The sequence below is a fragment of the Canis lupus genome, chromosome 17 (assembly GCF_048164855.1).
Source record: "Canis lupus baileyi chromosome 17, mCanLup2.hap1, whole genome shotgun sequence".
Taxonomy (NCBI): Eukaryota; Metazoa; Chordata; class Mammalia; order Carnivora; family Canidae; genus Canis; species Canis lupus.
The window spans coordinates 693627-707942 of NC_132854.1; the positions used below are offsets into that span (position 1 = coordinate 693627).

At 61.4% G+C, this 14316-nt stretch overlaps 1 protein-coding gene across 1 annotated transcript; it reads left to right on the plus strand.

Annotated features, from left to right (window-relative positions):
- The first annotated feature begins 1150 nt into the window (after nucleotides 1-1150).
- LOC140607789 (uncharacterized) lies at nucleotides 1151-11310 on the plus strand. Its single transcript, XM_072782308.1, has 3 exons — nucleotides 1151-2028; nucleotides 2128-3203; nucleotides 5419-11310. The coding sequence occupies exon 3, from the start codon at nucleotides 5492-5494 to the stop codon at nucleotides 9368-9370; it is 3879 nt and encodes a 1292-aa protein (XP_072638409.1). The 5' UTR covers nucleotides 1151-2028; nucleotides 2128-3203; nucleotides 5419-5491; the 3' UTR covers nucleotides 9371-11310.
- The last annotated feature ends 3006 nt before the right edge of the window (nucleotides 11311-14316 follow it).

Consider the following 14316-nt stretch of genomic DNA (forward strand, 5'->3'; position numbering starts at 1 on the left):
ATCCTGAAACGTTTTATATCCGTGATTTCATCTTTATTGCAGAGGAAACACCACACAGCTTCTGAAATGCAAGTGCCATACATGGTGGTGTGTGGAGAGTGGGAGGCTCCCAAACTCCCAGCTACAGTTGTGCTCCCAGGCCCCTCCCAGGCCCCAGAAGCAGCCTTGTGCATGACCCAGGGACTCGCACAGGCACACACGTGCACGCACACACACACTCCAGTCTCTGGCTGTGGGATATCGCACTTACTGGTGTGGTGTAATTCATGTAACTCAGTTGCTCTTCTTCTGTAGTGCAGATGGCTCGGGCTTGCATCCCCCCGCCCCCCATCTGCTTCCCATCCCTGAGCAAGGACACTGGCAGTAGCTCCAGAAGTCTGCACTCCTGGGCGCAGGGCACTAGGATCTCTGTGGTCAGGCCAGGGCGAGTCCTTACCATGTGGATGGCGCTCCCCCAGCTGTGCTGGCACGTGCGGGGCTCGTGGGAAAGGGTCTGCTCTCCTGCCACCCCCAGGGCCCCAGGTTGGAGCAGGTGCTCCGCTCTGCTCACACGCTTCTGCACATCAGGCTGATTTGACTAATTCCCATCCCCAGACTCTTTGGTTAAGAGGTTTTGCATTTAGATTTTGAATCCTTGATCCCAGTGTTTTGGTTCCTGGAAGCCAGACGGAAGGTGGGTTTGGCAGCAGGGGCAGCCCACCCGGTAAGTCACCCGCGAGGTCAGAGGGGTCTGCTCAGGTGGTCCAGCGGCACAGCGGCCTCAGCCCGTTTCCAGGGGGTGGGGGGCAGCAGGTGTCATCACTGCCCCTCACACATGGCATGGTCGGAGCTGTTGGTGACTGAGAACTTAAACCCAGCCTGCCTGCAGCCCAGCCCCACTTCCCAGCTGTCCACCAGCCTCCCCCATGCAGCGACACATGTCTCCAGCCTCAGGCCCACCGACCCTGGAGCAGACAGCATAGGGGGCTCAGTCAGGTGATCTCAGAGGGAACCGGAAACAGTCCTTGTTTCTGAGAAGGCCGCTGGGGACACGGGGCCTTCTCAGAGCCACAGGCCATGGGGACACGCCAGGGACATCCTAACCTATGTATTGGCCCTCGGCCCACGTCCATCCTGCCCCATTGTAATTCTTTCCAAGTACATTAAAACACAAAAAGTCACCAAGTGGCCCCAGACGCTCCCTCCAGGAGCTGTTCGCCCTGGGCCGATCGCTGCTGTGTTACCACGGCCTCGTGCCTAGTGTCTCTCTCCATGCGCGCTCCGTGATGCAGACGGATGCGTCCAGCAGCGGCTGTGCCGGGGACCCCACGGTCTGCCTGCGCCCCCCATCAGCTGGGGCTGGGCTGACGCCCCTCTCTCCCCATAGCCAGCCAGCTAGGGGCTTGGGGGTGGGGCCAGGGGCACCCTAACCAGGCCAGCCAGCTTCACTTCTAGGAAGACACAGGGGCTCAGGTAGCCTGACCCTGACTTATGGCACAGTTTCAGCCCCACTGCCCCTCATGGCTCCAGGTGGCAGAGGTGGCCTGCTCAGGGAGGCGACCTGCTCAGGGAGGCAGCCCACCGAGCGTCTGCAAGGACACCTCCACAGGGGCGCAGGAGGGCATAGGCTGCGTGGGGCAAGTGGGCAGGCTTGCTGGGCCAGAGGGCCGCAGTGGGCAGGAAAGGGTGAGTGCAGGTCACTGCAGAGCAGGGGCTGCCATGGGGGCACAGCTCTCTGTGTGGAAGCCTCTGAGCCCCCCAACTACTGCGGGAGCAGAACCGTGGGTGTGACCCTGGCTGGCTTCTCTCCCTTCTCTTGAGGACACACTTGGCGGGGTGCAGGGTCCCTGCTGCCTTGGGACTCAGTGGTCTCCCCAACAGTGCCTAGAAGATCTCTTATCTCAGAAGAGGACACGGGGGCCAAGGGGCATCCCCTCACTGCCCGAGGACATGCTGACGAGGCCCATCCAGATCACACCCGTGCCCACTGATAAGCAGACGGTGAAGGCCAGGCACTGCCAGCCAGAAGGCCCAACTGGGAGCCCCCAGGCATGCCGCGCGGCTGGCCTCCTGAAGCCGGGGTGGGGTGGAGGGTCTCAGCCAGGGGGTGTCCTGCACACTGACCTGCCAGTGTCCCTGTGTTTCCAGGTGACCCCTCAGTTGCCAGAGGTGCCAAAAGAGCTGCCAGCAAAGTTACATAAGCTGTGCCACTTAGATTGGCCCTGGAGAAAGGTGTTCTGGTCTGGCCCTGACATGGGCCTGGGGACGTCCGCCCACACTAGCCGGCAGGGGGCAGCCCCAACGAAGCCACAGACCTCAGCCCGCCTCTGGGAAGCACTGGCGCCACAGAAACAGCTTGGCTTTGGTGTGCGAACGGCTGCACTCCCGGCTGTCCTCACCTGCATCAGGCTGCTCAGGCCAGGCGCCCGGGACACAGAGAAGGACATGTGGGCCTGCCTGCAGGTCCGGGGTCAGGCAGCCACAGAAGGCCCGACCAGGGACCTCACCTCCACAGGTGCACGCGCACCGTCCCGTGGGAGAATTCATGCCCCTGGCCATTCTGACTCAGTGACCTCAGGGGTGCAGAGGGCCAAGTTGGTACCTTGCAGGGACGCTGAGGGGCCTCCACAGGACCTGTGGGACAGCATGGCCAGGCTGATCGTGGCGGGGGGTGCCCAGTGACCCTGACACCCAGAGACGTCAGAGGGACGGGGTGCAGTCCACCCTGAGCTGTTCAGACCATGGGGTCCTGGCACCCGTGGGCAAGGGAAGCTGCAGGGGCACAGGCCATGGGGCTCGTCCCCAGGGCCTGTCTCCAGAGCTGTTCCAACCATCGCACTCAGCCCCAAGCCAGGAAGGTGAATGGAAAAGGCCATGTGAGCCATGGCCTCCAGTAGGGTGGCCAGCTTCTCTCAGAAGCCCTCACCCCAGCACCCCAGGCCCCACCTGCAAACCGGGGTCCTGGGCCCAGAGGCCCCCGGGGGCTCTGCTGCTGCCACCCTGCCATGAGGCTGGGACCCTGCACACTGTGACGGGCACTCAAGACCCCGTGGTGATGGCATGTGACAGCATCAGCCTGCTGCTCAGTCCCATCATGAGCTCAGCCGGTGCTGCCAGGCCGGACCACACACCAGGTACGGAGCCCAGTGTCTGGACTCGGTGTGGAGGTGCTCGGCACTGCAGAGATGGGTGTCCAGTCGTCGGCTGGGAGCAGCCTGGCTGGGGTGAGTGCTTTGGCCAGCGCTCCAGTCGGGATGAGGCTTCCATGGGCGTCTTCTGGAGCGCGGGCAGGGTCCCAGAAGGAGGGACGTGAGCATGGACGGGCAGATAGGACTGCAGCACGAGGACACGGTGCCAGGAACAAGGGGCTGTGGCCTCGCTGGCAGCGGGAGTTTGGACCCAGTTCTAGAAACAGTGGAGGCTGCATCTGCATGACGCTTGAGGAGCCGGAGCCTGTGGGTACACGGGTGGAGTGCGGGGTCTCCTCTGGCTGCCTCTGGGTGGTGGGGAGACACAGCTCGTGGGCTGTGGAGGAAGCCTGGACTGCTGGTCCCAAGCTGATGACAACCTGCCTTGGCAGGAAAATGCAGTCTCCGGTGACCCTGCAGAGGGTAGGAGAGTGGGGTCCCTGCAGGCCACTGGAGGCCAAGGAAGCAGCAGCCGGGCAATGATGCCAACCTCCTCCACCAGAACAGGAGGTGCCAAAGGTCCCAATGACACTGAAACCAGCCTGCTCTGACCCCAGGGCCGGGGATGTGGGTAGCAAGGCACGGCCTCCCGGGGCGCCCCGCGTGCCTGCTGACCTCCCAGCGCTCCTGCAGCGGCTCACATTGTGCACTGTGACTGTGCAGCCCTCCTGGCTCTCAGCCCTCCAGCTTAGGAACGGGTTTAGCTTTCTGTTTTGTTTTAGGAGCCTGACCACCACGGTGGCTCCCCAAACGCGCAGTTGTCTGAGATCGGGAAAGAGCCTGAGCTATCCTGGGGTTTCTCAAAGTGGGATCCCTGGGCCAGTGGCAGCCACAGCAGGTTCTCAGGCCCCTGGCGGATGATGACGTCGGACATAGTGGAGGCACCACCAGTCCTCGGGGTCATCACAAGTAGTCTGGTATCTGAAAACAAGGACAGCTGCTGTGCTGCACAAACTGACAGCATCAGGGTGGACTGGGGGCTCTTGCGGGGAGCCTATGGGGGCAGGCGTCCAAGATCACATCCCTCAAAGGGAGACCCTCAGCTCCTGGGCACGGGTTGGGGCCAGGTTGCCAGGCTACGGACCACCTGCGACCCCGGGCAGCCCCCGGGAGTGTGCGTGCTCCTCACAGCTGTCTAAAAGGATGCAGGTGTGGCATCTATAATCAGAGCCCTCTTTTCTGGAAAATGCATAAAAGCACATAAAGAAAAGTATTTTTGTGTTTCCTTCCAATCTGATTTGTGTCAGGTGGTGGGGTTGGGCCTCAGTTCACGTGCGGCTCCACAGCTTGCCTCTCCACCTCTCCACCTGAGCTCCTCCCAGGAGCCTGATCTCGCACGTTTAGAACGCTGTCGATTTTTTTACTGTCGTGGACAGCAGCATGAAGGCTGCCTCGCCATTGTCTCCACGGAAGAAATGCTAAAAGGCAGAATGGCTGGGTGCTGCTCTGGGTGCATCTTCACAGAAGTGCCGCCTGGACGGATGGGAGGGGGTCCGCCCGCCACACCAGGCTGCACAGGATGGGGTCCCAGCGACCCCGTCCCCAGGAGCCTTGTCAGTGGCAGGGATGAAGTCAAGGGCCTGTGGGCACCTTGCTGGCGAGCATCTCCTGGGACAGAGCTATGGGGTAGCTCTGGGAGCATTTCAAGTCGTTCAGGAATCCAGGCCTCATCGGGGCCTGGCTCTCCCCCCGCTGGGCAGCAAAGACCAGTCCTCCAGATCCACATGTTGGCTGCCCGCACTTCCTGCCTCCAAGATCTGCCCCAGGGCTAAGTCCCTGTCCCAGTCCGGGGGCCCGTGCTCTGTCTGGGGCTCTCGGACAGCTCGGCTCCAGGATTGAGTCGGGATATACCCATGGTGTTAAAACCTCATTTCTTACACTAAAACTTAGATATGCACAGAATCCCACAGGAAATACAAATTCTTTACTCTTATTTTTTTCTTATTTATACATCATAAAAAAATTCAAATAGCACAGCAGTTTTCCAACGTGCTTCCACAGAGTATTATCACCAATGTCCCAAAGCCCCGGAAGGACTTTGGTGGTAATAGAGGTGGGCTAGAAATGGGAAGTGACGAGTGGCCTGGGAGGTGATGGGTGTCCCTCTGCATCTCCCAGCTCCCCATCTGCTGTTCTCCCCTAGGACTTGTTGGGGTGTTGGAAACGGGATTGTTCCCCAGAAAACATTCTGTGGGGTCACCTTGGGAAAGACAAAGATAAAACCTGTGACGACTGATTTCTTTTCCTGCAGCTCCAAGCGCAGCAAGATCTGTGAAAGCAAGAAACCCGTTGACACCCACACCTTGAGAAAGAAGGTCAGCAGCATGACGTGTGAGCCGGCTGTCCGTGCTGTCCTCGGCAGTCTTCTGCTCTATGTCACCGAGCTCCAGGCCAGGCCACCAGAGCCTCCTCCTGCCATGAGGGCAGAGGGCACAAGGAGCAGGGTGGGCCGCCCCTCTGAGACCCAGAACACCCAGCGGCGGCCTACATGCTTCCAGCTCCTGCAGGCCAGGTTCATGGGCACTGGCCGCGAGCCCCGTCTCAAGAAGACCCAGGAGGTGGGGAGGCTGATTTTCAAGGACAAGCAGGGGCCCAGCAGGAGCCTGGTGACCACCACCATCAACAAGCTCCTGGAGAAGGCACGGGAGGGTGCCAGCTGCCCCACGCGGGACCGGGAGACGCTCCGCAGCCAGAAGCCGCGGCAAGGCTCCCCCACCAGGAAGGGCACCGTGAAAAACATCCTGAAGATATTCTTGGCCGCAGAGCAGAGGAATGTACATGAGGAGCCCAATGCTGCCAAGGGGCCCCCACCAACACCGGCCCCCAAGAGGGGCTCTGTGCTGTCCAGGCTGCGGGAGAAGTTTGAGCAGAGTGGCTGTCTCTGTTCCGAGGCCGGCGTGCTGCCGCTCCGCAAGGATGGGAGGAAGAAGAAGAACCTGCAGAAGAGGAGGCTGCACCGGCCCGAAACCCGCGTGCTCTGCACGGCCACCATGACCAGCACCTGCATCCGCACGCCGCTAGCCCGCTTCCTGGCCTGCACTGCTGAGCCCAGGCTGGCCTTGAACATCGCCACCGTCGTCTGTCGCCCCAGAAGCTGGCTGTCCCACTGTGCCAAAATCCGCCACTCTGATCGGGGGCGTGTGCCCGAGGGGAGTAAGACAGCAGGACAGGGGCAGCCAGCTGGGGGTGCTCCCGCAGACAGACTGCACATGGCACTCCTGGGTGGGGAGCCAGTCCCCTGTCCTGTCTCCCCCAGGGGCCGTGAGCCCATGGTACCCCTCCTCCAACCAGCCTGCTCAGGGCAAGCCGGAGCAGTGGGAGGGGGCAGGATGGGGGAACCCCCGGCAGGGGACGCCACACAGTACACCTGGGAGCCTGGGGAAGCCGGGGCAGGAGCTGGCAGGGCCCCTGAGGTTGCCTTGATGGTTTGCAGTTCTGAGGATGAAACAGAAGGAGTGACTCTAGGCTCTGAGGGAGACCCTCTGTTCGCGGTCCAGGAGACTTTCCCAGAACAGAAGACTGTGGGACATATCCCACCACTGCCGGCGCCCGCGGTCCAGGCCCTGTGGCGGACACAGTCAGCCATGGAGCCTCCCCAGGTAACCGTCACGCGGCCTGTTGTGTACAAAATGCCACCTTCTCCTGCCACGCCCAAGACCGCGGAGCCTCCCCAGGTAACCGCCACGCAGCCGGACACATGCAAAGTGCAACCACCTCCTGCCACGCTGCCCAAGACCGCGGAGCCTCCCCAGGTAACCGCCACGCAGCCGGACACATGCAAAGTGCAACCACCTCCTGCCACGCTGCCCAAGACCACGAAGCCTCCCCAGGTAACCGCCATGCAGCCGGACACGTGCAAAGTGCAACCACCTCCTGCCACGCTGCCAAAGACCACGAAGCCTCCCCACGTAACCGCCACACAGCCAGACACGTGCAAAGTGCAACCACCTCCTGCCACGCTGCCAAAGACCATGGAGCCTCCCCAGGTAACCGCCACGCAGCCGGACACGTGCAAAGTGCAACCACCTCCTGCCACGCTGCCCAAGACCACGAAGCCTCCCCAGGTAACCGCCACGCAGCCGGACACGTGCAAAGTGCAACCACCTCCTGCCACGCTGCCCAAGACCACGAAGCCTCCCCAGGTAACCGCCACGCAGCCGGACACGTGCAAAGTGCAACCACCTCCTGCCACGCTGCCCAAGACCACGAAGCCTCCCCAGGTAACCATTCCATCTGCAAGGGGCACCACCAGTGTGGGGCAGGACCTCCTCGCGGCAGCTCCACAGAAATATCCCACCCAGGGAAAGGAGACCACTCATAGCTTTGGGGCTCCCAAGGAGCTCCAGCATCCTGAGGGTATGGCAGGAGAGGCCATGTCTGAGCTAGCCTGTGAGAAGCATCAGCTGCCAACGTCACATGACAAGCCGATCCATGGAGGGGATGCCCCATGGCATCATCCCACAGCCTCGGAGAATCAACGAAGTGGGGACAGCCCCTTGGCTCCGGGCCATGAGCAAGGGCTGCCTCCCGACAGGGGACGCCCAGCGGGCATCTCGGCACTGCTAGAGGCCCCCCTCAGTGACAGGACCAGGTCTGACAGTCCAACCTCCATGGACAAGAAGGTCCTGTGTGGGCGAGAGCTCAGGGGACCACCTCTAAGGGCCTCTGCCCGGCCCGGCCCACAGGCAGCAGGGAGCACCGGCCCCAGCCTTGGTGGCTACAGACCCGCCTCCTTTGGCAAATGTCTGAAACCAAGCACTGAAATCCCCAGGCTGGTGGTGGCCACTGGGGCCGTGGAGAGTCATGGCACACCAGTGCTGGGTAACACCGTGAATGCAGTAAACAGCGAGGCCAGAGAGCAGAACCCTGTGCACGAAGGAGAGAGCCTGGCAGCAGGAGCTCTGGCCCAGGCCACCAGCCAGCCACACAGCTCGGCCCCAGCCGGGTCCTGGAGGCACCTGCTTGGAGCAGCTGAGAGTGGTGCCCGTGGAGGCTCAGGGCATCACCAGGCTGAGACCCCCGAGTCCCCGGCTGCTGTTCCACTGGAGGCGGCGGGCACCCCGCATAAGAATGTCGTGGCCGAGGGTGAAGCTAGCACAGTGGCAGGAGGCAGAGGGGCCGCAGCTGCTCACAGGAGCCCCTGGGGGGCTGACATGACCCCAGGCCCAGGCTGGGCTCACCCCACGGCCAAGAGCAGGGGTGCAGTGGGGTCCCCACCTTTGCCTCCCGAGAACCAACAGGCCCAGGAGGACAAGCGCGTCCTGCCCAAAATCCAGGGTCTTCCCCGAGCTGGGGCTCCCTGCAGGCCTCCATCACCCCAGGCAGCAGCTGAAGGGCAGTGGGCAGGCAGGGCCCCTCCAAAGTGCCCCAGTGTCCAGGCACAGCCACTGCCCGCGTCCATCCCGAGGGCTGGTGTCTGGGAGGGAGCCAAGGTCAGGGACAGGCGTCGGCCGTGGTCAGGCCTAGGGATGCTGGAGGATAGGGCCATGGGGCCCACGAGGCTAGACGGTGCTCCCAAGGAGGGGGCAGCTCTGTGCGGCCGGAAGGCTGGGTCACATGCTGCAGAAGAGGGTCAGATGTGGCCCTGGAGGGTCGAGGGGGGCAGTGGCACTAAGGTGGGGGCCAGGGGGGTGGAGACTGGTCCCCATCACACTGAGAAGGGCCCAGAACATGCACGGGAGCAGCAGGCACAGCGTGCAGAGCACCTTCCGGGGGGACCTGGTGCCCAGGCTGGAGAGAACCAAGCACCTCCCCCTCCAGAGAGTCTGGGGCACCTGGCACTGGCACAGGCCAGCAGGATGTCACCCCACATCTGGGCGGGCCCACCCCACAACTCATCAGAGGCTGTGGCTGTGGCAGATGTGAGTGGGAGGTCCCAGGGAGCCCCCAGCGCTAGCCAAGGGGGGCCTGGAGCCCCACACGAGGTGGGCAGGAACCAGCGGTCCTCCAGCCCCAAGCCAGTGCTTGGCTTCATGGTGCCCGCACCCAGGCCTGGGGGCTGCCAGATGACCCGTGCCCCAACCGAGGAGGGGTCCCCACACACCATGGAGGCAGAGAAAGGTGCACTGGCACATGAACACCGCACAAGGTTGGCGCGCTTTGCAAAGTACAGAGCCCAAAGCTTCGGCGACCAGAGGTCCTTCGATTTGTCCTTCAGGCCAACGACAATCAGGGCCAGTGACACCTTTGAACTTCCAAAGTGAGGCCTCGGCTTCCACACCCCAGACACGCCTGGCACCATGGTTGCTGCTCCTTGCCCAGACTATCGATTGTTTTCCTGCCTCCAAACCACACGGCCGTGCAGGTGTGCGTCCGGAGTGCCAGGCGGCTGGTTCCTATGTGGGCCCAGGGGCGGAGGGAGTGGGGTCCGAGGTGCAGACTTTGAGCTCTGCGCCACCCCCTCGGTGCTCTACGCCTTCTTCTCCAGGGTGGAACACTGAGGACGAGGGATGCCCGGGACATCCAGGTGCGTTTCCTCACTGTCCCGTTTTTTATGGTGCTCGGGGGTGTCCAGGCACACGTTTCTATCGCTGCACAGAGCCATGCTGTTTTCAGCACTTCAGTGTTTGCTGCTGAGCTTGTATGCATCTCTCCTGTCCTGTCTTGGTGGCTCTGGCCACCTTGCCCTCTGCAGTGTCGTTGGCAGGCGCCAACCCACAGGCCGGCACAAGGCGGCAGCCCCTCAGCTCTGCACCGGCAGGGAGCTGCCCATGAAGCACCTGCGGGACAAGAGCAGAACAAACCACAGGGAACTTCCAGTGCACAGGGCTGGAGGGGGGGCCGGTGCACAGGGAAGGGACGGTGCACGGGGATGGAGGGGGACCTTCAGCACACTTCCCAAAGGCACCGTCCCCAGGAAGAGGTCCTGTGGGCACCATGTGCTGAGAACAGGGACAGTCATGGTGCCGTGTCCCACCTCTCCGCACAGGGCCCGGCAGGTGTGGGGTGGGAGGTGGTATCTGGTGCCAGATACCGCCAGGGGGCTGGCGTCCTGGAACTGCAAACCTGGAGCACACACTTGGGGGCACCTGGGCACATGCTCGGGGTGGGGGGGCGAGACCCACAGAGGCCAGGGTGGCAGTGCCTGCTCACACCCCAGGTGGCTTTGCAGGAGCTGAGGGTGACTGTGTGCCTGTCCTCCTCTTTCCTTCATATTTTGTTCCAGAGGATCTGAGGCTGTGTTTGGCAAAGAATGTGATGACAGAGGAGATAAAAATATTATATTCACGGAGTGTTCCCTTTTTAAAATAAGCAGTGGAGTTGTGTTGCTATTTTTAAATAGACCAGAAAGTCCGCGGATAATGTTCGGAGTGGTATGAGTCCAAGTGGTGGATCAGAATCTCCTCCAGATGGCAAGTTCATGCAGTTCACACACCCAGTGCCCCTGGAGGCCTGGCCAGCGTGGGGGTGTCTGCGACCCGCTGGGCTGGGGGCCGGTGCTCCCTGCTCACCAAACACGGCCGCAGGTCCCCTGCCTGTCCTGGGGCGGCTCCCAGTCGAGGATGACTTTCTGTGAGGACTTGACGGTGTTCAGTTGATGCGTTCCCATCGCAGTGAGGCCATGCGGCCGGAGGACCCCCACGAAAGCAGGTGCCCGACCCCGTCTGGCAGACTCGGCCTCTGCGTCCACACAAGGAAGGCCGGCGAGCCCTTCTGTGTGCGAGTACGTGCTGGGGGTGGGGTGGGGGTGGGGCTGTGGGCATCCTCCAAGAGGGTGTCCGTATGAGCCCCTTAGCCGATGGGTGCACCCCATGTGTGGCCTGGCTGCGGACGCCAGCCAGCTTCCTCTGCTGCTGACACCCTGCCTGCCTGCGGGGCTCCCAGGGGAAGGTCTCAGGTGCCCGCTGGGCGCTCAGGTGCTCCACTGTGCCCACCGGTGGTTAGGATCCTACGGACTCGACATCACCTCCTTATCTGAGTTACAATCTTGTAATTACGTGATTATGTAGCAATCCACAGCTATTGGACTCAATGCTCCCTGTGTTATCCTCTTTTGTACACAAATCCCTCTAAAATGGGTTTCTTAGGAAAAAACTACTATTTGTTCTATCTGTTGCGTTCTTCCCTTTGAATTTTTACTAACTTTGTTCAGCTGGAAATAATTTTGAAAACAGAAATAAACTATGTTGCCTATCACAGGCAAGGTGGGTGATCTTGGTGTCCCTGAGGACTCGGGCGAGGACTCGAGCGTGTCGCCCAGGGGGTCTAGCGGCACCTTCCCGCTCTGTCCGCGAGGGGGAGCTCCGGGCGTGCCGAGGCTGTGCGGGGGGCCGGCCACACCACGGCTTCAGCTCGGGCACTTGCTGGACACACCGGTGAGGCCGGACCCCAAAGCCGCACCCTTTGGTGACCACACTCTCAGCTGCGCCCCCCGCGGAGGGGCCTTTCCCGTGGCTGGCGGCAGACACGCAGGCTTCCCCAGCCCTCCCCGAAGCCGGCCTTCCGTGGGGTTCCCGGAGACAGCTCCGCAGTGTCAGCGGGCAGGCGGGCCACACGGCCTCGGGGGACGTGCGTGCGTGTGCGTGTGCGTGTGTGTGTGTGTGTGCACCTGTGGGGGTGCCTGGGAGGGGGAGAAGGGAGTGTGCGCACACACCTGCTCCGTTTGCCCCGCCCTGAAATGAACTCGCTGCTTGAGCTGGGTGGGGAGTCACAGACACCGAGTGAAGGCCCAGCACTCAGCGCTCAGCACTCAGCGCCCAGCACCCAGCACGGCCTGGCAAGCCCGGCAGGTACTGTCACAGTGGGAAGGAGGGTGCTCTGGCCGGCAGGTGTCATTGGAGAGCTGCCCGTCCAGGCTCCGTACTCCCTCTCTGTGGGTGACAGGAGCTCCCTGGCGCTGGCCTGGGACTTCTGGGCTGACCGACTGGAGCCTCATCCCCAGTCCGGTGTGCTCAGACGCGCCGTCGTGGGTCTGCTCTGCCCGCCTGGGCGCAACCCTGCTCCTCAGCCCGCACTCTGGTCTGTGAGATGTGCACAGATGCTGTGTGAGCGAGGGCTGCAGGGTGGGGGCCGCAGTAGCTCACACCACCAGTTCCCTGTGTGAACGCCCACAAACACATCTGGCCACTGTAGGGCCACCCGCTCCGGCCCTAGGGCCCTTCCTCCCCAACTTGTGTCTGCTCCCCAGCCTATGACCCGATTGGTACCTCTGCCCCCCAGCTTTTCTGAGAACCACTCACTGTAGGAGGGGACTCCGCTCCCGGTTGCAGGCCCCTGGAATCCCATCCAGCAGGCTGTGCACGGACACCCTCTCTTCTGTACGCTTCTCTTCACCGTGGCTTTGGTGAACCCATTGTCCCGTCAGCATGCTCCGAGGGGCCCTTCCTGTCCCATTGTCACCAAAACTGAAGAGCGTTTTGAAAGCGGGAGGGGTCGGCACTTGGCCTGGACATCAGCGCGCGGGACAGGGATGTGCCAGGGTGAAGGGACTGCGTCTGCCCTGGGCCCCGGGGCGGCCAGTGAGAAATGCCAGCAAGCCTCTAAAAATAAACGCCCTTCTGCGCTCTGCCTCTGCGGGCTCGCTTGCTCCTTCTGCAAGGAGAGCCTCCCGAGAGTCCTGGGGTAGGCGCAGCTGCTCGCTACCAACCCAGCTCCGGGTTCCGGGGGACCATCTGGAGTCCGAACTCACAGCGGGAACACAGCGTCGATTGTGGAGACCTGCCTCCAAGGCCGTCTCCCAGGCCTCCCCAGGCCTCCCCACGTCTCCCGGTCTCCGCTGTGCTTGTCCTGAAGCCCCGGGACCTGCTTTGCGTCCAAGGCGATGGCACCTCATGCCCCGGGGCGGGGGAGGGGTGTCAGCGAGGCTCCAAGGGGAAAGCACAGAAACCAGTGCTCTTCCTGCCCAACAGGCTCTCCGAGGAAGATTCTCAGGGCGAAAGCGTCCCCTCACGATCTGTTCACTGAAATCTGGGTCTCAGTGTTTCCTGTGCATCCAGATCGGGCTGTGAGCTGAAACGCAGGATGCGCGCACTTACGGAACAAGGACAGGTGTGTCAGCCCTACTTTAGGTGGACGTGACGCAGGTTTCTCTGGGTGTGCGACTGTCCTCCCATGAATCTGGGACATCTTTCTTCATATTATTGCTCTGACAGCCCAGAGTTGACGGTGCCATCACTTCTCAACAGTAGGGGTATTTCTGGTGTGACTGCATTTGGAGACACAGCCTGAAAAAGTGAGCCGGGTAAAACAGGTCAGTAGGCTGAGCCCAGATCCACATGATCGGTGTCCTAGTGAGAAGAGGCGACGAGGGTGTACACATGCATGGGGTGGCCATGGGGAGGACAAGGCCCTGCCTGGACCTCGGACATCTGGCTCCAGGACCCCATGAACATGACCGCCTGTAACCACGCCACCTGGGCTGTAGTTCTCAGCCCTAGCACCCCCCTAACAACACTAAAACGTAGAGCTTCTACTAGAAAAGGAAGAACAGGAGAAAGAATGGTGGGGGTGTGTGCCGAGTGTGGTGCCTGTCTTGAGCTGGCGTCCTCCTGCCCTCCCCGAGGACTTGTCTGTCCATCTGTCCACTGCGGCAGGTTGAAGCAGAGCAGCCTGTATCTCACTCTTGGCTTCCTGATGAGGGCGGGTGCTTCGTGCACCTGCCCGGAGAGAAGCACCTTCTCCCCCTCCTGCAGTACCTCTGAGGGTTATCATAGAATATGTTGTGTCACAATATTTGTTCTTAAAAATGGTCATTTTAGGGGTGCCTGGGTGGCTCAGTCACTGAAGTGTCTGCCTTCAGCTCAAGTCATGATCCCGGGGTCCTGGGATCCAGTCCTGCATCAAGGTCCCTGCTCAGTGGGGGCTCTGCTCCTCCCTCTGCCCTGCCCCTGACTCATGCTCTCTCTCTCTCTGTGTCAAAAAAATAAAATATATTTTTTTAAATTGTTCACTTTAGGGGCACCTGGGTGGCTTAGTGGGTTAAGTGAGCAACTCATGATTTCAGCTCAGGTCATGTTCTCAGGGTTATGAGATGGAGCCTCACACTGGGATCTGCACTCAGCAGGGAGGGTGCTTGAGATTCTCTCTCCCTCTGCCCCCTCTTCCCCTGCCTGTGCATGCAAGCTCACATTCTCTCTGTCTGTCCCTCTCGCTCTAAAATAAATAATAAATCTTTTTTAAAAAAAATTCATTTTATCTCATTATGAAGTAA